The sequence below is a fragment of the Ictidomys tridecemlineatus genome, chromosome 10 (genome assembly GCF_052094955.1).
Source record: "Ictidomys tridecemlineatus isolate mIctTri1 chromosome 10, mIctTri1.hap1, whole genome shotgun sequence".
NCBI classification, from domain to species: Eukaryota; Metazoa; Chordata; class Mammalia; order Rodentia; family Sciuridae; genus Ictidomys; species Ictidomys tridecemlineatus.
Window position 1 is genome coordinate 13,884,045 of NC_135486.1, and position 21,229 is coordinate 13,905,273.

Here is a 21,229-nt window from a genome sequence, read left to right on the forward strand (position 1 = left end):
GTCTCTGGGAGTCTGAATGGGACAACCCCCCGCCACCACCACCAGTAGTTTGGTAGACACACTCAGCTCTCAATGTACCAAGGAATCCCCTTTTCCAAAACGGGAGGCAATATAGTGGTTAGAAACCCTTTTTGTTTCATATCATCATATTTTACTAGGATTTGGCAGGGTTGGGGGAGGGTAAGTATAAAGAGCAAATTTTGTCCTTTATCCAGGTGTAAGAAATATTGGGCCTTCCTACCTTAGATGGTTCTAGTGTGGAGCAATTCAAATGCTGCTGAATATAAAGGTCTCTGAGGTATGGGCCTGGGCTGAGCAGGAGGTGTATGGGATCTAGACTAGCTGCCTGGGTATGGGTGCCCCACCCTGCTCCTATATCCTGAGAATGTGAGAGACTCAAGACATGTAGCCAGAGGAAAGAAGAGTGACTTATGTTGTCATTTGGTTAATTTTCAATCAAACAGTTTGTTTCACCCATGGCAGCTTACAAGTACACTTAGTTGTATGTGTATTCACTTGTGGTCTCTTGTCTTATAGATTAGGTAAATTCTAAGATTAACCACCTCATTTGTTCCAGCACCTGGAACAGTGCCTGACATAGGTGAAGGACTCCATAGATGCTTGTTATATGAAAGAATAAAGGTGTGTTTCACTGACCTACTGATGCCCAACCTCGCTTGAGGAGATGCCATTACAACTCAAGAAAGGATATTTCTGTCTTCTGAACATTTGGAGGTTATTACATAAATACTTAAGTTTATAAGGCCTTAAGTTTAATTTCCAGATCTCTCTTCATTTGGCATTTATAGTGAAAATTAATGTATTGTTGAATATGGAATCACTGATGAGATAAAATGGACATTAGAAGTCTGTTTGTGACATATATTGCCCCCCCCCCGCCGCAAATCCTAATAAAATATCATGGTTTGGAACAAAAGAAGTTTCTAACCACCCTGTATGCCTCTTGTTTGGGAAACTGGGATTCTTGGTGCCCTTTAACGTCTAGAGCTGAGTGTGTCTACCAAACTGTTGGGGGGCTCTCTGTCTCCTTCAGACTCCCACAGATTTGAGCAGGAGCATCAGTCAGACACAGGCCACAAGTGAAAGATGAAGTCCTTCTAGGCACAGCTACAGACTCTGACTTGAAATGCCTTCAAATGTTTCTGGTCCAGAGCAGGCCTAGCATGACATTTTGTGTGGGACATGAGAAAATTAAGGAAGAAAAAGCAACATGAATAGCGACAAACGGCTAAGACTAAAGCCTGGATTCTGGGCACCCATTCATGGTAGCCAAGCAAGATGGGAAGTCCAGAGATGCATGCTCACCTGTGACTCTGAACTTACCAAGTGATCTTATTCAGGGTTCTTCTTCCAGGGGCTTCAGCTTCCCTTGCAAGTAAGTGGGATTCAGGGATCTTTGTTGAATCTCAAATTCAGTGAATCATTTGACAGAGCCTAGATCCAAAACCTGCTGGTACAGAGCTCATTGGTGGGAGCAGGAGCTACAAGCATGACACACACTTGGGTTCAAGTCTCTGCTCTGCAACTAACCCTCTGAATCTCACCTGTAGAATAAGAGTAAAACCTATGTCCTGACATTGTTAGTAAGTTTAAAAAGATTTTCACTAAAAGTGCCTAGTACCAAAAAGCTAAGACCAAGCTCTTATTTCAAAGATACCAGTTTTGATTTTTGGTTATTATTGCTTTACCACTAGCTTGCAGAGGATTTTTTTTTTCTAAAAGTTGCACATTAAATAACTCACAAGGGACAATATAGCACTTGTCAAAAGGTAAATTTTTTGTGTAACCTTGATAAACATGTTGTCCCCCTCTTATTTAGGGGGAAGTGATGTCAGTCATCTGAGCTTTGGAGAGGGGCCAGAGGAGCACTAAAACAGTGGTTGCAGGTCCCTCTTCAGATGAAGGCCTTTCTAGGTGTAGCTACATACTCTGACTTGAAATGGAGAGAGGGTTTCTAGCCCAGAGTGCTTGCTCTTCTCTAGCCTGCTTGCTTATAAATTCACTTGAAATGGGAAGCTTGAAGACTACTAAGGAAATGAAAACCAGAGTCCACATTTAGGAAAGTTCAATTAAACTAGATTCCATGGGGTAAAGCACAAACCTGGGATCTGGGGAGTTGGAGGCATTTTCACTAGTGCCTGTGAAGGCCTTTGTCCCTGTGGTCTCTTCCCTTTGCTAACCCTATGGACTCAGCAAGTGCCAAGGCTGTGGGTGGGTCTTGTGTGCCTGCTTCTCCAGTGTCTGTCACGGTAAGGGTTTCTCTTCTCCACGGAGTTTTTTTTTTAACTGTCTTCTTTCTCCCCCTCCCCCTTTAAAACTGCTTTCTGATTGGATCCTCCATAGGAACGCTTTGGGGTAAATATGTTTGATTTTCTTTGAATTAAAAATGGGGAGTGGTTGGAGGAGGAAGAAACTATGGGTGGGAAGGGAGGAGCTGACCCACTGAAAAAGGAGTGGGGAGTTTACCCGAGTGGGGAGTTTCTGTTGATATCCAAAGACCAAAACAAACAAACAAAAAAGTTGCCACACCTTATTGGGAAAGGGCTATTCTTATTGGTTTGGGTAGTATTTGACTCTTATATCATCTCTTTTAAATATGTAGAGAGGTGGTCCTAATAGAGCAAAAGAATTTATAAAATAAACCAGTGACCCTGGATGCTAAGTGATATCAATATGATACTTTTGGATTGCTTATATTTAAGTTTGAATAAAAATGACTTGTAGGTTGTGGTCTTTTAAGACCATTAAGAGAATGTTAAAGTTAATATTCTGGTCAAAATTGGCATGCTTGGTTTAGATTAAATGTCTTCTTATCTTGCCTTCTATGAAGTATGGAGAGGCTATTATCTGAGGGTGGGTATGGCAGAGGGAAATGCAGGTAGGAACTTTTGTAGTTTTCACCTGATATTCTGGGTTCCCTTTCCTCCAATAATTGTTATAATCTGAACCAACATGAGGAGAGCATCAGAGCCCAACCTCACTGTTTAGAGTCTTGTTTTCCACCATCTGCAGGTTTTACAAATTGCAGTTATTTTAATTGAATACAAAGATCTCAGGGGATGAGCAGGAAGGAAAGAGGAATGCAAGTTGACTTATTCATTTCATTCCTAGAAATAAAAAGAAAAGTGTTTTCTCTATTAGCAAACGTTTCTAAGAGGCTGAACAGGGAGGGTCATTAGCTGTAGGGCATCAATAGAAGTGGGCAGGGCCTGCTCCAGCAGGGTGGCTCTGCAGCCTGTGCTAGATACAGAGTGTCTGAAATGGAAGGGACTGTGGGAAAAGCCAGCCACGCAGAGATAATTGAAGTGTGAGACAAGGTCTGGGCAAGAAGCCTGCATGATATACCTTCTCTGGAGCAGGAAGCCTTCCCAGCAAGGGTGTCAGTTCCCTGCAGAGGTGATAAACCTAGACTGAGTCAAGTCCCCTCTTGAACCTGCTATGGAGAGGCACTGGACTAGTCAAGCAGGGAGGCCACGTGGGCCACTGGTCATGCCTCCTAGTTGATGCACCTTCTATCTTCAATGGCCACCATGATAATGAGCAGCATTAGGCTGGCTTTAAGGGGAGGATGTGCTTCAGATGTGTAGAAATGTGGGTGTGTGTTCCTGTATATCTCCCCGGAAGCTCCTTGACTTATGATGGAGTTGTGTCCTGGTAAACCCATCAAAACTTAAAATATTGAAAGTTGGAAGTATATTTAATATATCTAATCTACTGAACATCGTAGTTCAGCAACATAGTTTGTTCATCTATAGAGTATCAGGCCTTTACCCTCCTGATCTTTGTGGCTTGATGGGGAACTGTGTCTGCCCAGCAGTGCAAGAAAGTACTGTACTGTATAACATTAGCCAAGGAAAAATGTCAAAATTTGAAGTACAGTTTCTACTGAATGCATATCACTTTTACAACATGATAAAGTCGAAAAATCATTAAGTTGACCCATTGTAGGTGGGGGACCATCTGTACATGGATGTGCATGTGTGAGTGGATGTGCACAAAGAGGAGTGATTTGAGAATATTCATGAAACATTTTTTTGTGTGTGGAGTTTCTCTGAAGAAGTCAACAATTGACCCAACTGCTGGCTTCTTGACTCCATCTCTCCCCGTTGCCCTGATTTTATTAATTCAGTGGTGTGACTGTCCTTTTTATTTCTCCTCTGGCTGTATGATTCCCTGCGGGCCTCTCTCCTACAGAACCAACAAGGGGCGGGACATCAAGACCATCAAGTCTCTGCGGGTGCTCCGAGTTCTGAGGCCACTGAAAACTATCAAGCGTCTGCCCAAGCTCAAGGTAATGTTTTCAGTTCATTTCTGTACAGTTTCCATCTCCTATCTTCTCTCTCTGGCCATGGCCAGACAGCTTTTGGAGAATTCATTCCAGGTATATTACTTTCTTGTGGGTTCATTTGCCTGAGCTAAAGTTTTAGTTGCAAAGGAAAATAACCTCCAAAGAAATCGATAAGGGGGGCTTCACCTCTAGAGCCCAGACCTGGATAGCATCTTATACTCTCTGGTGTGGCATGTCATCCAAGAAGAAGCCGGTGTGGCTTTGTCCTGGAGCTTCCTGTGTCATTAAAGTGGACCTAGAACACCATAACGCAAGCTGTGGGAGTCCTTTGCTCCTGTTGTGCGAGTCATGCTGGGAGAGGCTCCCTCACCTGGGATATTTCCTTTATTCATAATTTTAGAGGAGAAAAGGATCTTCTATCCCTAACCTTTCACATTTTTGAGGCACAGATAAGTCCATAATGTGTCCAATGACACATTCTGTATTTTTGGCAGATGTAGAAAGAAATGGGGTAAATGAGTTGCCCCTTCTACCCAGACCTAGACTTTAATAGGCATCATACCAGATTCTTCCTTGCCTTGCCCTGTACCTACCTTCATAAGCCTTCCTGCCTCTCAGGGTGTGCTTGACCATTCAGGTTTGCTGGCCTGTTGAACCTGTAGCACTCCCTGGTGCCGCCATGTGCATTGTTGTTGATGGAAGCTAAGGCACCACGGAAGAGAAGTTCTCCTGTCCTGAATCCCTGTGAATTCTTGGCTCCCAACTGGTAGCCTTGCAGTCCTGCTGCTGCCACCCAGGCCACACAGCCAGTGGAACCAGCCTCAATACCAGGGCAAGCCCCATCTTCATGTGCTACACCAGAATGCTTCCCTGTGTCAGATCACCTGGATGAAAATACAGATTCTTGGGCCACCCTAGGATAGTAAAGCCAGGCTGTCTAGAAGAGGAGCTTGGAACTAGGCCTCCTAAACCCCACTCCCCAGGTGACTTTTCAATAGCACAGTCCGAGGACTCTCAATGTGAAAAAAGAATCTACCTGAGTGCCAGGCTCAGCTCAGAGACTTAGGAGCTCTGTGGTCCACAGCAAACAACTTAGTCCTGAACCGTTTTCCAGTCAGAAAATGGAAACGCTTTGTAACACACGTTTAGTGGTGTAGATGAATGAGCTGACATGAGTGGTCCTGCAAGAAAACCCAACAATTCTTCTGGCCTGCCTGGGCCTGTTCTCTCAGAGGACAAAGCTTCACTTTCTCCCTGTCCCAATTCCTGATTCCTTCCGGGTTCTTATAACCTCTGAAGCTCCCTATATTTCCCCCAAAACCCTGTTGATCTCGGAGCTCTGCTGCTTTATTCCCTCTGCTCTACAAAGTAGAGGCAAAACAAGCTAGGTATATCAAAAGCAAAGGATGGTTAGACAGACAGACAGATGGAAGGAAGGAGGAAAGTTCCTTTGGAAAGGCCCAGAACTGCCTGGGCCCAGAGTCTTGAACAGTGTGTGGACTCCCAGCCAGAAACACTTATTTCTCCAAAGGAAGTGGCTTTGTGGCTGCTTTCCTGCCTGCTCCCTGCCTCCTCTGCCTTCCCTTCTGGAGCAGGACCTTCCACACACTCTGTTAGTTTTCCTTTCCCACCAGCACAGCAATTGGCCTGGGCTTGTGCCCATAAGTACCCATTCCTCTGTGCTCCTTGCCCAGGCTGCCTGGGGCCCCAACCATGTTAGCGGCACCCAGGCTCCTGTGAGTCCTGAGGAGCATGCACATGGTTAGAAGAGATTAGTTAACAGGCTGGAGAAGGTGACCCAGTCTTGGTTAATTCCATGAAACGAGAGAGTGCTGTTTCCTGGCTTTGCAGTGATAACCTAAGGGAGACGTGGGTGGCTCTGATGCTTCCACAAGGTTGCGTGTCACTCACATTCCCCGCAGTGCTGAGCTAATTAAACCAGCAGTGCTTTACCCAGTGCTGCGAAGAAGAAACCACACAAATGGGCAACTGGGGCTAGACTCTCTCCAGTGAGCTAAACCTGAAGACCTAGAAAACAGCCTAAATGTGTTGAACTCCCAGGAAATTCCTCACATCTTAGGACTCAGAAGGGAAGACCTGTTATGTTTTAACTGAAGTGCATGTCCCTGGTTCTATCCACCCAGCCTCCCCAGTTTTGGTCCGTGCTGCATCATGTCTGTTGATCTTCATCCCCAATACAACCAGCTTCAAGGCAGAAGATGTTTACATGAAGTGTTGAACATGCTCGGAGCAAATATCTGAACTTATGGCAAAGTACCATTGAAGAGATCAAAGATGAGAATGTGGTATTACAGCATTCTCCATTTAGAAAGGGTGAAAATACGATGTAGTCAGTATATAAATAAATCTGTAGATGTTACCTCATGTGCATACGGTCAGGGACAGCAATTTAATGGTTAAAATGGGCTGAATTATTTCAAAAATCCAACATTAAACTTCTTTACACTGAGAATCCGACTGGAATCCCCAAACCAACCACCTCCTGATGCTTTCTGTCATCAGGTTTGGGTTTGCTGCTTTGGGTTTGTTTTCAGACTCAGAGCATGTGTTCCTGTCCCAGGTGGCAGTTCCATGCTACCATGACCAACATGGATGCCAGCTCTTAATCCATGAGTGTCACCTCTTAATTCACATCTCTTGGGGTGTTCTCTCAGTGCTGCTGGGTGGTGGTGATGTGGCCACCTCAGCTCTGGGCAGATACATGGGCTATCGAGCTACTCACATACCAGGGCCCTTTGCTGTCCACAGGCAGTGTTCGACTGTGTGGTGACCTCGTTGAAGAATGTCTTCAACATTCTCATCGTCTACAAGCTCTTCATGTTCATCTTTGCTGTCATCGCAGTTCAGCTCTTCAAGGGAAAATTCTTTTATTGCACAGACAGTTCCAAGGACACAGAGAAGGAGTGCATGTGAGTTCCAACAGCACATACCACTTACTTTTTGCTATAGCATGTCCTGATGAGACCTTCACCATCCTCCACAGTGGACTCTGTCTCCTTTCTCTCAGTTGAAAGACAAAATAGGAAATAGGAAGTTGGTTAACTATTCTGAGTACCTCTTGTGTGAAACATGGAAAAAGACATTTTGCATTATTTTTCATTTTAAATCCTTTTAATGACCTGTTGATATGGGTTTTATTTGCATATTATGGATGTAGAAACAGATTCAAAATTTAAGTTGCTCAGCGTTACTAGTAAAGGGTTAGAATTTAATCCCAAATCTGTTGGCATCCTGTTTTTATCCCATGGTAACACCCGCCTTTAATAAAATTCCTTCTTTGCATTTCTGTTGTGAAGATTGTTCCCTCACATTCTTGAAGTCTGTAGAATCTTCCAATTCTTTCATGAGTTACAGTGAACACGACCTATTTTATTTCTACTCTGGTTTTAGAGGCAATTACGTAGACCATGAAAAAAACAAGATGGAGGTGAAGGGCCGGGAATGGAAGCGCCATGAATTCCACTACGACAACATCATCTGGGCCCTGCTGACCCTATTCACGGTCTCCACAGGGGAAGGATGGCCTCAGTGAGTGAGGAGCTGCAGTTGGTTCAGTTGAGAAGCTGACTCAAGATGAACAAGTCTAATCCTTTGTTATTATACCAGGGAAAGGAAGTGGTTATGAGTGGGTGAGATAAGAGAGGAAGAAGGAAAATCCTTCAGGCAGAGAGGTTGGGACGGCAAAGCCAGGGAAATAGTTGAAACTCTTGTTTTAGCCAATTATTAAGGAATTGAGTGGAGACATTTGACTTCTGTAGAATCGATGAGTTTTCATCAGCTCTCCACTGTCAGGAGACTTCCTGGGGCCTATTTTAGACAGTTTATCTACCAAGCTGGCTTTGAACTTGGGAGCCTGAGGATGGAGGAATAGGATGAATTAGCAGAATCCACAGACTCTTCTTGTGATCTTCTGAAGACGACGACAACAGGGCTGGTTCTTATGCTGCCCTTAGCTCAAGGCTAGTTTCTCAGAGACTTGTGCTACTTCGTGGTGACAGAATACTCTGGTTGTCAGGAAAAAGTCAAATGGCAATCCAGGAGCCTTCTGATATTGAATATGACAACCTAAACCTTAAAATGATGTCATTCTGTTCATCAACATTTCCAGACATTGGAAGTAAATGGAAAAGTATTAGAAAAAGTAATGCGGTAGGGTGCCCATGAGTCTTCAACTTGCTTAATGACCCCCCCAAAAAAAATTAATGGAGAAACTACAAAGCCAAATAGTTCCAGTAAAAAATACAAAAGGCAGAGCATCTCCTGATGAAGCCCAGACTGTCATCCAAACATTAGTGTGCCCTTTTTCTGTCCCCACAGGGTTCTGCAGCATTCCGTAGACGTGACGGAAGAAGACCGAGGCCCAAGCCGCAGCAACCGCATGGAGATGTCCATCTTTTACGTGGTCTACTTTGTGGTCTTCCCTTTCTTCTTTGTCAATATCTTTGTGGCTCTCATCATCATCACCTTCCAGGAACAGGGAGACAAGATGATGGAGGAGTGCAGCCTGGAGAAGAACGAGGTAACCACAGGTTGTCTGCAGCCCAGCACGGCAGGGTCTTCAGACAGAATTCTCTGGACCATCAGGATTGGAAGGAGAGATCGAACTTTTCTAACTTTATTATGGGGTTATAGAGAAGATCATTAAATAAACAGTCTAGAAGGAAAAGATGTTTGCCATAATTACGATATTAAGATATTTGCTTATCTGACTGGTATGTATTTGCTCTAAGGGTAGGAACATGTCTCATGACTACTTTTCCAGAAGTAAGCATAATTTGGGCACATTGTGGGGTTTCATAGTTGGTGGTGATGTTGCTTCACAATAGAACTGAACTAGAATCTGTCAGGGACTATAAAATGTGATGCGTAGGCAGATATAGGTTGAGTATTTCTAATCCAAATGTCCCCAAAACTGCAGAACTCAAAACTTCTTGCAGCAAAGTGATTGTATAGGTGGGAAATTTCGCACCACAAAATGTTGAAAATTATGACCAATATTATATAAAATTAACTTCAGACTATGTGTCTGTGGCATCTAAAGGTTTGGTCATAGGTATATGCAAATATTCCAAAATCAGAAAAAATCTGAAATCCCAGACACTTCTGGTCTCATGAATTTTATTTGATTTTGGGTAGCAGGAATTGAATCTAGGGGTGCTTAACCACATCTCCAATCCTTTTTTTTTATTTTGTGACAGTGGCTGAGGCTGGCCTTTAACATGCAATCCTCCTGTCTCAGCCTCCCAAGTCACTGGGATTACGGGTGTGCAGCCCCGTGCCTGGCCTGAATTTTAGAGAGGAGATTCTCAACCTGTAGAACTTCACTTCTAAGGGCATCAGAGAATGCTTTCTGCCTACATATCTCACCTACACACTGTATAAAAGGACTTTAGTGACAACCACTAAGTCCCGCCCCATGTGACAGAATGCCTCCAGTTTTACAAACACATTTCAGATGACCTCTTGCCTGTAGTTTTGTCCAGACGATCCCTGTTGCTGTTTTTGCTTTCCTGTCATCCTGCCCTTTTTATCCCTGGGTTGTCCTCTGCTAACTGGCTGACAGAGAGGCCACCACTGGACAAGACTTAGGGGCTCTGAGCGTAGACTAATAACTGATCTTTCTGCAGCGGGCATGCATCGACTTCGCCATCAGCGCCAAGCCTCTCACCCGCTACATGCCACAGAACAGGCACACCTTCCAGTATCGCGTGTGGCACTTCGTGGTGTCTCCTTCCTTTGAGTACACCATCATGGCTATGATCGCCTTGAACACTGTGGTGCTGATGATGAAGGTGAGAGGAAGGTGAAGCCAGAGACTTCTCCTCCCCAAAGATCCGTGCATGCACAGAGGCCCCAGGAAAGCACCTAGCATAGCAGCCCGTGCCCCTTGACCCATGCTTCCACGGTGGGGTCTCGTTTTAATCTCACCTCATTTGACATCCCAGCCTCTTGGACTCCAGGGCTCCATTGGCAAATGCAGTGCCACATACCCTAGTGGTCCCAGGGCTTCTAAGACCTTGTGGTAGGACTCGGCCGCCAACCAGGGTGGAAAATGCCCTTCAGACCCTGAGGGGTTTAAAGGCGAGAGATTGCTCCTACTTAACCCTAACTGGTAAAGCACCCAACTATGGGGAGTGATTCTGCCTGCCACCTTCATCTCTAGGCAGACCTCTGGTTTTGCCATGAAGAGTCCGGGAGGACACAGTATTGTTTTGCTCCGTTTGCTGCACGGGATATGTAATTCTCTCCAGCACTCGATGTCTGATGTCTGTCTCATTCCCTGAACCATGCACAGTTTTCCCCAAAGGCAGGTTGAGAGAGGGCTGGCCTCAGTGACATGCGTGAACCCCCACGTTAAGGCTTTGACTCTGTCTGTCTTCTCTCCTCGGCAGTACTACTCTGCTCCCTGTACCTATGAACTGGCCCTCAAGTACTTGAATATCGCCTTCACCATGGTGTTTTCCCTGGAATGTGTCCTAAAGATCATCGCTTTTGGCTTCTTGGTATGTCATTCAATCAATCCCAGCATTAGGCTTGTCTTCTCTTCCATTTGGGGACATTCCCAGAGTTTGTTGGAAGAGGGGTTGTTACTGCCATTCCAGAAATTGTTCATACACCTGCCCACCGAATTGTGGGCTCATTTTGACTCCTCAGTTAAACTGCCTAAGAGATGATGGGGGGGGCAGTGTGGGGGACAGGGCCAGGCAGGCATCTCCCCAGGTCCATATCTACCTAACCATCTGCCCTGGCCCTGTCAAATTCTGTCAGCAGACAAAGGGGGGGGGCATTTGGGTTTTACTAGAACTGCAACTTATGTATAATGATGCATGGCGAAGATTAGACTAATAAACCTTGAGTGCTTATTTACTGGCAGAAGGTGTAAGAATTTTATGACTCAAATGGAAAAATACCTGCCCCTCATAACCCCTTACATAGCAAATAACAGATTTACCTATTAGTCCTCCTCTCAGTAGCATAAAGAGTAATTTCTGCCAAAGAAGATAAATGCTTATTACTTAGGCTTACAAAGGCCAAGGTCCTTTGAAGGGTGGATGGGGGGAGGGTTCTAGAATTGAGTTTGGGGGAGATGGCAGTGAATTTTTCTGTCATGAGCTGTCCTTTTACTTCTCAACTACTAATTATAATTGTTTGTCAAATTCTTGCATCTGCTCTTAAGTGTTAAGAAAACCTGGTCTTTGCTTCCTTGTCCTTTAAATAAAATACCCCCCCACCTCCCCATGCTCCACCCCGCCCTTCAGCATGCACTAGTTCAGTGGGATGCAGATAACCCACTTGACAGCTGCCTCAGCTTATTTAGGGTGTGGGCTACCAATTCAAGTTCAAGTTCACTGTGTATATGGTTTTCCCTGCAAGAAAGAAAACTTCACTGGGGATCTGAATAAGTGTGTGTGTGGTAGCAGCTTTAATAGGGACTCTGGGCTGGGTTTGCTTGTTGTCGGTGCTGAATGTGGGGGCTGCTTTTGGTCTCTTTCTGGTTCATTGAAAAACTATTAATTGGGTTGTTCAGGGAGGAAAGTTGAAGGAAGCCCCTTGGGGGGCTGCACTGTGGTGTACTTGACTCCCTTATTGAGTGTTTTGAGAATCGGGGAAATGAAAAGTTAAAAAGGGACTATTACCAGCGAAGATGCCCTTATGGAACAGTGTGACCCCAAGTAGGGTGAACTGAGAGAAGCCAGCACCGCAACAGGGAGAGTTTCTCTATGCATCTTCATGACTTGGATGTAGTATTGACAGTGTCTGTGATTTAGTCCCCAATTATGTGTCTAATTATGGTTAATGCTGAATACATACTCACAGGCTTAATTTGAGGATTTGGCCCTGAGACCCGCCTCCTTCCCACCCTCACCCCTGTGTTCTCATTCATGGTGTAGAGGCATTCATTCATGCTGCGAAGGCACCACTAGTCCTGATTAACCTTTTATATTGATAGAGTACCCTGGGTTTTCAGAATACCCCAATATACATTATGTTATCAGATCTTCTCAGTGAGTCTGAAATGGACATGGCAGATCTCATCATTACGGCCATATTATTATTGTTTTAATTAGGAAATCAAAATTCAAAAAGTTGCCTACATTTTTTTAAAGATTACATGATAAAATGTTGTAGAATTGGAAAGCAAAGTGGAAATAAAAAAAGGAAGGGAACAAGAAAAAGAGGGAAAGAAGTGACATACCTTATAACTGAATAAAATTAATACATGTTCATTTTATCTTCAAAACAGCTATGTTAGATAGGCATTATTATTATATCTATCATAAATAGAAATGTCATTATGAGCATAGCACATAACTGTACTATTTTTTCCCCCCTCCTATTGAGAACTTTCACCTTTTCACTTAAAGGAAACATTTTACAATTTCTCTTTGGTATGTCTGGATTGCCAATATCACTACTTTTGTGTTCTGGGGCCATTACTAAATGAAATAAGGGTTATTGAATACAAGCACTGTAGGTGATCTGATAACTAGACAGCAACTATGTGACTAATGGATACCATATATAGTATGGGTACACTGGACAAAGGAAATGATTCATGATCTTGGTGGGGTGGAGTGGAATGGTATAATATTTCATCATGCAACTTGGAATGCGGTGCAATGTGAAACTTATGAATTGTTTATTTCTTGAATTTCCCACTGAATATTTTTGGACTACAAGTAACTGAAATAGTGGAAAATAAAACCACAGATGTGGGGGGGAGTACTGTACTACACTCTCCTATTTTATGCTACAGTATGCTCTTCTGTATTGTAAAACATCCTCAACTGGAACCCAAGTCTTCTGGTCCTCTGTGAACCAAGAATTAGGAGGTTTAACCAGGTTGGGGAATAGGAGAACCCTAAAAATTGAGAAATTCAGAGACCCGACTTGGCTCCACCATAATGAACTTAGTAGCCTAATGGAAAACAAGCTTCCCAATGAAGCTGTGTGCATCAGTTTCTCCATATGCCCTGGAGGTGCATATGCCTTTCAAACTGAATCAGCCTGGTTTCTCACACACACAAGCAAGGATAGCAGAAGCTACCTTATTGCCTTAGATACATGGGTGCTCGTTAAATGTAACTGCTCTCTCTGCACACTCCTTTTCTCTCTATTGCCTCTTTCTTCATTTCCCTTACCAATCCTTCTACTCAGTACTTTTTGGATATGGGGCATTTATCACCACCTACTTACAAGATCCATGAAAATAATAAATGAGTCGAAAGAATTCCAAGGGCCTGGAACATATAGTAGGGACTCATTGATGGCAGTCATGAGACTGGGATGGGGGACATTTCTGCAGTTCCCTGAGAATCTCTTAAGGGAGGTGCTGCCCAGGGTCAAGCATGACCTTTTCAGAGACCTAAGTTTCCTATTGTAAGGAACATAATCCAAGGCCTGTTCACTTGAGCTAAGAGGATCAATGTACAGTCCTGTCTGATTAAGGGGAGGGTTGTCTGCTTGGTGGATCTTCCGGATCCTTTCTGCCTCCTTCAGACCACTTATTTTATTGCTGCTTTTTTTTAAAAAAAAAAAAAAAAAAAAAAAAAAAACTTGGATATCCTCAAAAAGTGTAACAGAAGAAGAGGGGGAGATGAAGTCTATTCATCTTACTGTCAATGAGTTGTTAATTCAAAAGGGCTAAATGGAATTAGAAGATTGTTTTTTGGCATGTCTGTGACCTGTAGTCACTTATAATGTAGGAGGTGGCTTTTTTTTTTAATTGATGAAAGTCAGAACTATATTTCTTATAGGGTCACTTGATATAATATTGACAATTTGAAAGTGATGGTTGTGTAATGGTTTTAAATGGTCTCACAGTTGTATATTTATTTCCAAACTCACCAAATTGTGCACATTAAATATGCTGCTTTTAATTTGTGAATCATACCTCGGTTATTTAAAAATAAATATTTGCTAAAAAATTCTTGCTTTTAGTGACAATTTCAAATAAGGTCTTCAAATAGTGATGGAACTGCTTTCCAAAGGAGAAATTCTCAAATTAGTTTAAAAAAAAAAAGAAATAGAATTTCTGGTTAGAAATAGGAAACTGAAGCCAAAGTTAGAATGAACTTGTGCATGAATTGACAAGTTTTAATTCTAAGTGACATAGTTATATAATGAAAGATGCCTTTTTCCCTCCCTCGCTTTTTTATCTCTTTTCCTTTTTCTAATGTTCCTACAACTGATTTCATTTGGCAGAACTATTTCCGAGACACTTGGAATATCTTTGACTTCATCACCGTGATTGGCAGCATCACAGAAATTATCCTGACTGACAGCAAGGTGAATGGCTCAGGAGACCCTTGTCTTTAAGATTGGCCCTGGAATAGCATTAAAAAAAAAATCTCTTCACATTCAGTCCATTTGTAACCCACCAAATAAACTGTGTCCCCCTCTAATTGTTGGGAGTTCACTCCTTCCCTCCTGAGCACTAGCTAGGAAATGAAAACTTTGGAGTGGTGCTGGATCTCATGGAAATCTTTCCTTGCTTGAATCAAACAGCAGAAACCTAGTGGAGTAAGTGGAACAAGGGATGCCAGAAGAAAGCTGGTATGAAGAGTTCTGCTAGAGTCTCAAAAAAAGCACACTGTCTGTGCCCTCTAAAGCCTTAGACTTGAATAGATTCCCCAAATTTTCTCATTCTAAAGAAGACTTGGAAAGCTCCTTGTAACTCTCTGAATACTGTAGGAATTACTAGATCTGCACTTTTAGCACCTAAGTGCAGACTTCAGACCACTTGGTAGAGGCTAGGGAGGCCAGTTTTGACTCAAGTAGGCAGGGATGATTCCCTTGTCCTTCTACGTGGGAGCAGAGGGCAGGCCTGGGAAGGCTTAGAGAGATGGACTCACTGATTGGCCTATCAGCTGCAGCTGGGGTTAACAAAGACTGTGTTCTATTTTGTGGTCTAAATGAGGAATAAATACACAAATACTAGTGCTTAGATTTTTCTAAATGACCATAATGTCCCTAATTGCATGTTTCCTTTTGGTCCACCAGCTGGTGAACACCAGTGGCTTCAATATGAGCTTTCTGAAGCTTTTCCGTGCTGCCCGCCTCATAAAGCTTCTGCGACAGGGCTACACAATACGCATTTTACTTTGGACCTTTGTGCAGTCCTTTAAGGTAAGAGGTACCCAGGTGCCTTCTGACAATTGATCCAGATGGCACTGGGAACCAACATCATTCCCTTTGTCCCTTTACCTCTGGGAAGGTGAAGTTAGTAAAATGTGTGTGATTGGAAGCATTAATAAATACTGTAGTTCTTCATTCAGAGCCCAGGTTGTCTGGACAGGTAGTGATCAGCTCATGTTTACTGGGTAGACTTGTATTTTAAAAAGTCACTTTGCCTTTGTAACCTAGGCCTCCTCTCTCCCTGCAGAAGCTGTGTACATACTTTATGAAGTAGGTTCTCCTCTTAAAGAGGTATTTAAGTATTTTGGTATTTGGTATTCCAAATTGCCCTGAGCAATCCCACTCAAGCACAGAGCCAGGCACCTGTAGTCAGATGTCTTCTGTATTTCCAGGGACTTGTCAGTGATTTTATTTCACATAATAGTTTTTCAGAGGACTCATTGAGTGTGTCTCCTAGCAAGATGATTCATGCTCAGTTCCCCTACATCTTCATTGGTGTCTATTTCCTGAGCCACTGAATGTGTAGTGTGCTAATAGTTACCTCTGTGACCTACAAATATGAATGTCTGAGCAAGTTAATACAGGGAGTTTCTTTTATACAATCCTGTGGGGCCATACAGCAGTGTATCTGTAATGAATGCAAATTAAAAATCAACACCCGAGACCCACTTAAGTGGTGGGAACTTCCACTAAAAGAAGTTTTTCAAACATATTTATCTTTGAGCTCTAGCAAATACCGTAAATGAGTGGCTTTTAAGGTTTTGGAGGCTTATGTATCATTCAAATGGCTTTTCCTTGTGCTGAAAAAAACAAAGTTTTTAATTGATGTGTTTAAAATTAAATTTGATGAAATTGATTCAAAAATGAGAAATCATGAATTTGCCAAATTGTCTTATTTTAATTATATAGCTTAATTAAAAGACTAAAGAGGACAGGCCAGTAAATTTGTGGTTTGTCATCATTTAGAAAGGGAGTTCACCCCACATCATAATTACTGATTTACTTTTTCATCACAGACCTTGAAGTCTGAGATGTGAGAACAATTGTAAGGATGTTGAGGCTCCTAGGGACAACCTTAATGTTTTTATCATGTCCAGAGTAATTGTTAGGAATGATAACTCCCACAGAGTCCTCATCTCAGTGAAAACTATTTTTCCAATGTGAAATGATGGAGGAGAAACCTAAAACCTTTGCAAGAATCCACCATCTGAGTCTTGGGTGATGCTTTTAAAGCTGGTTTTTTTATTTTCAGAGGATTGTCCAACAAGCTTCAGTTGTTAGTGAGGATCTTAAGAAGTATGTGTCATCCTGTCATTTTTATCACAATTGCCATGTCTGTGGGAAGCTGCACTATTAAGGTTAAAGAAAGGGATGTCAAAAATTGATGGCCAAATGGTGGCCTATTCCAGTGAATACTACAGAGATCAGGTGAACCTGCCTCCAGGTGACAGTGTTATAGATAGGCATTTTCCTTTTCTGAACAGCTCTAGGACACAGAAGCCAATTTCTTAAAAGTCAGATTAACAAAGCCTGCTTTTGCAGATACAAAGTCGAGAGCAGCATAAAACGAGCAGTCACCTGGACCTCCCCACCCAGCCCAAAGCATCGTCCAGTTCTCCAGCTCTCCCCTCCTCAGAAGTTCTTCCTACTTTTCCCTTATTCTGTGTTGGAATTTTTGGCTTGACAAAAAAGGAGAACAGATGGAATCATTGGTCTTCTCCCTAAAGCTGGGAATAGGGAGAGATGAACTAGGACTAGAGACTTTGAGTGGAGAAGGTAGAACAAGGACAGGAAGTAAAGATAGAAGGCAGCAGTGCTCCAGGTGGCCAGAAACCCAGCCTCCTTACTCTCAGCCCCAGCGACGTAGTTTTCCCAGTGTCCCTGGGCACCACACCCCTGGGTTACCTTAGTCTTGGGAGTCCAGACTTCACTGGAGAAGGGGATTCTCCCACCAGCTTTTAGCTGCATTTTAATTTTCTCCTCTATTCAAGTTGTAAATAGTCTCATGGCGCTCCTCATTTCATTAGCTCTGTTGATAAGCTCTGCTCTGCTCTAGCAGCCTGAAAGCCTTCAGCAGCTCTCCGGGGACTCCTGGTGTAACACTCAAGACAGGGTGGAGACTCACAGTAGCTGTATCTGCCAGGAAGGGTAATAGATGGTAAAGAAGAAGGACTTCATGTCAGTGTGGAGATCACCCTAGAAGTAGTGGCCACTCCTGGTCCCAAATTCAAACTGCCTGTGAGTGGACCCTCCCCCACCTACAAAGAATGGCTCTTTGCCTTATATCCCCTTCATCTGCCCTCCACCCCCCTATGGAAATGCTGTCATCCCAAAGTGTCAATAAGCACACACAATATGGAATCTTCTTGCGCTGTGTGGATTTATGGCAGGGTATTGTCATGGCTAAGGCTTTTGGGAATTTTGCTTGAAGCAAAATGAAACATCAGGAGGTTTAAGCACTGATAATGATGTTTCCTCAGAAGATGAAAGAACCTTTTAGGAACAGACCAACAAATGAGACCCTAGTCATTTTAATGTGCTTCCAGATTATTCATTAGGCTCCACACCAAGCTTGGGAAGGAGAAATACAGAGATTTGGAAACTGAAGCTAGATGCTTGCTATGTCATCTGCATCACAGTTGCTCAGATTATTAATCTGCATGCCAATTGAGATGAATTCTGAGCCCAGGAAGTCTTCTGAACTCTCCTTGGACACACATTTCTTAAGATCCTCACTAACAACTGAATCTGAATTCGAAGTTTCTGGATGAGTGAATATTCTTTAAAGAAGGTCAAGCCTCCCTATAGTCAGCTGTTTACATTTCAGTTGGAGGACAGGGACATCTAAAAAAGTGTTGCACCAAACTAACAGTTTCAAGGAATAGAGTCCCAGTCCTCTGTTTAAATTAGCCTCAGGGCAAGTAACTGCAGACTGTTGAGTATGGAAGCTGCCTTTGATTAATGATCATCTTTCCTTCCAGGCCCTGCCCTATGTCTGCCTTTTGATTGCCATGCTTTTCTTCATTTATGCCATCATCGGGATGCAGGTGAGCTGGTGCATCAGGGCCTGGTGGGGGACCACTGTTGCCTAGATTGTCTCTGACACAGCAACCTGAGTGTTCAGGATTGAAGATGCTTTGAACCACATCTTGTTATCTGGATGGTCTGTTCAGGAACATCTGAGGTTATCAAATCATGGTGCTGGCTGATAAGCAGTTAGATATCTGGGTGCAACAGAAGTAAAGCAAAGATAGTGCCATTGTTCTCAGCCAGAGGGATTCCCCAAAGAGACTAAAGAGGAAGGGGTACATCTTATCATCCATTTCTCAGGATTTCTGGTATTTAGACTTGACCCAAAAGAAAGTTGGATGTTGGTTCCTCTTATATGTGGTGCATCTGAGCTAAGTCTTAACTGGCTGAAATTTATGCCTTAAGACTCATCATTGTGAATAACTTGAGAGTTCCTGGCAGCTATCCATCTTGGGGAGACTCAAGGGCCACATTCTGACTGATTCCTGTCAGAGGGCCATACAACCTGCTGGACAGTTCCCATGGTTCACCACTTCCTCCCCAGTTTCAGAACTTGAGAAGCAGATCACATTCCCATTCTAGGTATTTATGCAAGTAACTAGAGGCTGCTGAGCTGGAAGAGGCCAAAGCTCTTTCGAAGGCAATAGTCATCTGTGGTATGTAAACTACAATGTAAATAGCCAGCAGTACATCCTCTGGACCTGACAGGATACCCGGCCTTTTTGCTTGTCTCAGAAGGGCTAGCTCTCTGGCTTGTAGAGATCCCGATCAAACCCCAGCAGAGGACTTCAGCTGGCAGTCTCCTACAGCCAGGCATCTGGCTGCCTTTGGACTGCCAGCTGCCTTTTCAGAGTGTTTGCCACCTGGAGCTGCTGTCCTGTCTCCCAAGTTGGCTGCATCAGTAACCCTTTCCAGAGCATCTCTTCTTTATGCTCCTCTGACTTTACTTCTTTCTTCTTTTAACACTTTTACTGGAGAATTTTGTTTTCCAGAAATGTCAAGCATCAGAATGAGACTTGGTTGAGAACCTAGTGAGTTCTCTTTGCTGAGGATATTTCAGTAAAGATGTAGTGAAGATGTCAGCAGTGTAGAAATAAATTCCTGCTCAAGTTTAAGACTGACTTGATAATATCTATTAGGTTCCTCCTAACTCCTCAAAATTGGATCCTAGGATTTAAATATTCTTGAACAGCCAAATGAAATGTGATTCAATCAAGTTCTGTTTGTCCATGTTCAAAATAGCTCTTACCCCTTTTTATCTTTAAGCCACAGTGAGCAAACTAACACTATCTCCAATTCTGACATGTTATGGATGATCCTGATCCTGATGACCATGCTATTTCCCTTTCCTTGAGTTCCTCAGTGTGCCATACACAGTGGCAAATGTATGGGTACATGTATACGTGATTATCTAGAGAGAGGGCAATGAGAGTACAAGAGCTAACTAATGTGTTCTGAGTGATGTGAAAACATAGGTGAGTGTCACCTCCATTGACAGTTATGGTGGTTAAGTAGCTTATAGATTGTTCAAGTTCTCAGATAGTAAGTAGAAGAACTGAGACTTGAACTCAGCTCTGTCTGCTCCACATCCCATATTCTTAGCTCTGTACCATATCACATCCCACCAGACAGGTAAACACAAATATTTAATCTTTTAGTGGGAGGTAGGAGCTATTATGAAATTGTGGTCTTTACATTAAACTTCAATGTCAACCTCCTTAGACCTCTCCAAAAAGTAAGAACTCTTTTTGTTCTCCAGAGACTTGAGTATCATTTGTACCATAGACTTACCTTTGATAGGCTGTTACCATTGCTGGTCCATGACAGAGACTCAGCACCAGGCACCTCTGCATTTGGTACTAGAGAGACTGTATCAGACATAGTTACCACAAAACAGAGGTCTACACAAATAGACAAAAGGGTGGGAGAGAAACTTTTAGATTGACATAAATGGCAACTAGATGTATCCATGAGAAGAACTGTTATTCCAAAGTTTCCAAGGCTTCTTGGGAGAAGAGACCTTTGTTGAAGAATCTGAAGATGTTAGGAAGGAGTGATGAGCTGCATGTGAGAAGGATCCCATGGTGACAGGCTGTTAGAAGTGAGGTGAGGTTTTCAGCCTTAGCTCTGCCACTGACCAGTGGGCAAACTTGATCAAGCCACTGAATGTCTCTGGGCTTGGACTCCTTCACCAATACAGGGGAGAAGTTGCTTAGATCCTCCCCCATGTCTTTTTCTGTCAAGTTCTCTGACTCTAAGTGTCAATGGACTTAAGGCTATACTCATGAAATTTGCTGAAGCAACCCTTCTTTCTCTTCCAGGTCCTTTTGACGTAGGAGATTTGGTTTAGACTAAGCAAAGACTAAGTGAAAAGAAATTTTAAAGACTACCTTTGTAATCATACATTTTTGATTTGAAAAATATCTTAGAAAAAATTCAAAAGAGCTGTGGTTTCTTTGACTGTTGCACATAAAGCATGTGCAAAATTGCAGTGTGCCTTTCTACAATTCTTGATGGGATGGATATTTGATAAAGCAATTAATGATGATTCTGTGGGAACCATCATAGGAGGACACAAAGCCCTGTAAGTTGTGTATATTTGATGGATCAAGGATAACCCATTGATTCTGAGCCAGGAGAATGAAAAGAAAAGGAGATTTGAAGGGGACAAGAACATAAGACAGTTTCCTCCTGGAGTGTCCAGAACTAATTAGATTTGATCACATGGGT

The 21,229-nt window shown here is 43.0% G+C and overlaps 1 protein-coding gene across 11 annotated transcripts in view; it reads left to right on the forward strand.

Moving 5' to 3' along the window:
• The window catches only part of Cacna1e (calcium voltage-gated channel subunit alpha1 E), a 444,235-nt gene that overhangs the window by 382,927 nt on the left and 40,079 nt on the right, over positions 1-21,229 (forward strand). For 9 of the 11 annotated variants that reach the window (XM_078022436.1, XM_078022437.1, XM_078022445.1 and 6 more), the window contains 10 exons: positions 2,365-2,376; positions 4,216-4,312; positions 7,079-7,239; positions 7,721-7,858; positions 8,648-8,849; positions 9,958-10,122; positions 10,723-10,833; positions 14,537-14,620; positions 15,335-15,460; positions 18,451-18,516. In XM_078022436.1, the coding sequence (XP_077878562.1) occupies positions 2,365-2,376; positions 4,216-4,312; positions 7,079-7,239; positions 7,721-7,858; positions 8,648-8,849; positions 9,958-10,122; positions 10,723-10,833; positions 14,537-14,620; positions 15,335-15,460; positions 18,451-18,516 (1,162 nt within the window). The remainder of the gene's footprint in view (positions 1-2,364; positions 2,377-4,215; positions 4,313-7,078; positions 7,240-7,720; positions 7,859-8,647; positions 8,850-9,957; positions 10,123-10,722; positions 10,834-14,536; positions 14,621-15,334; positions 15,461-18,450; positions 18,517-21,229) is intronic. The other 2 variants (XM_078022439.1, XM_078022438.1) reach the window with 1 other exon arrangement.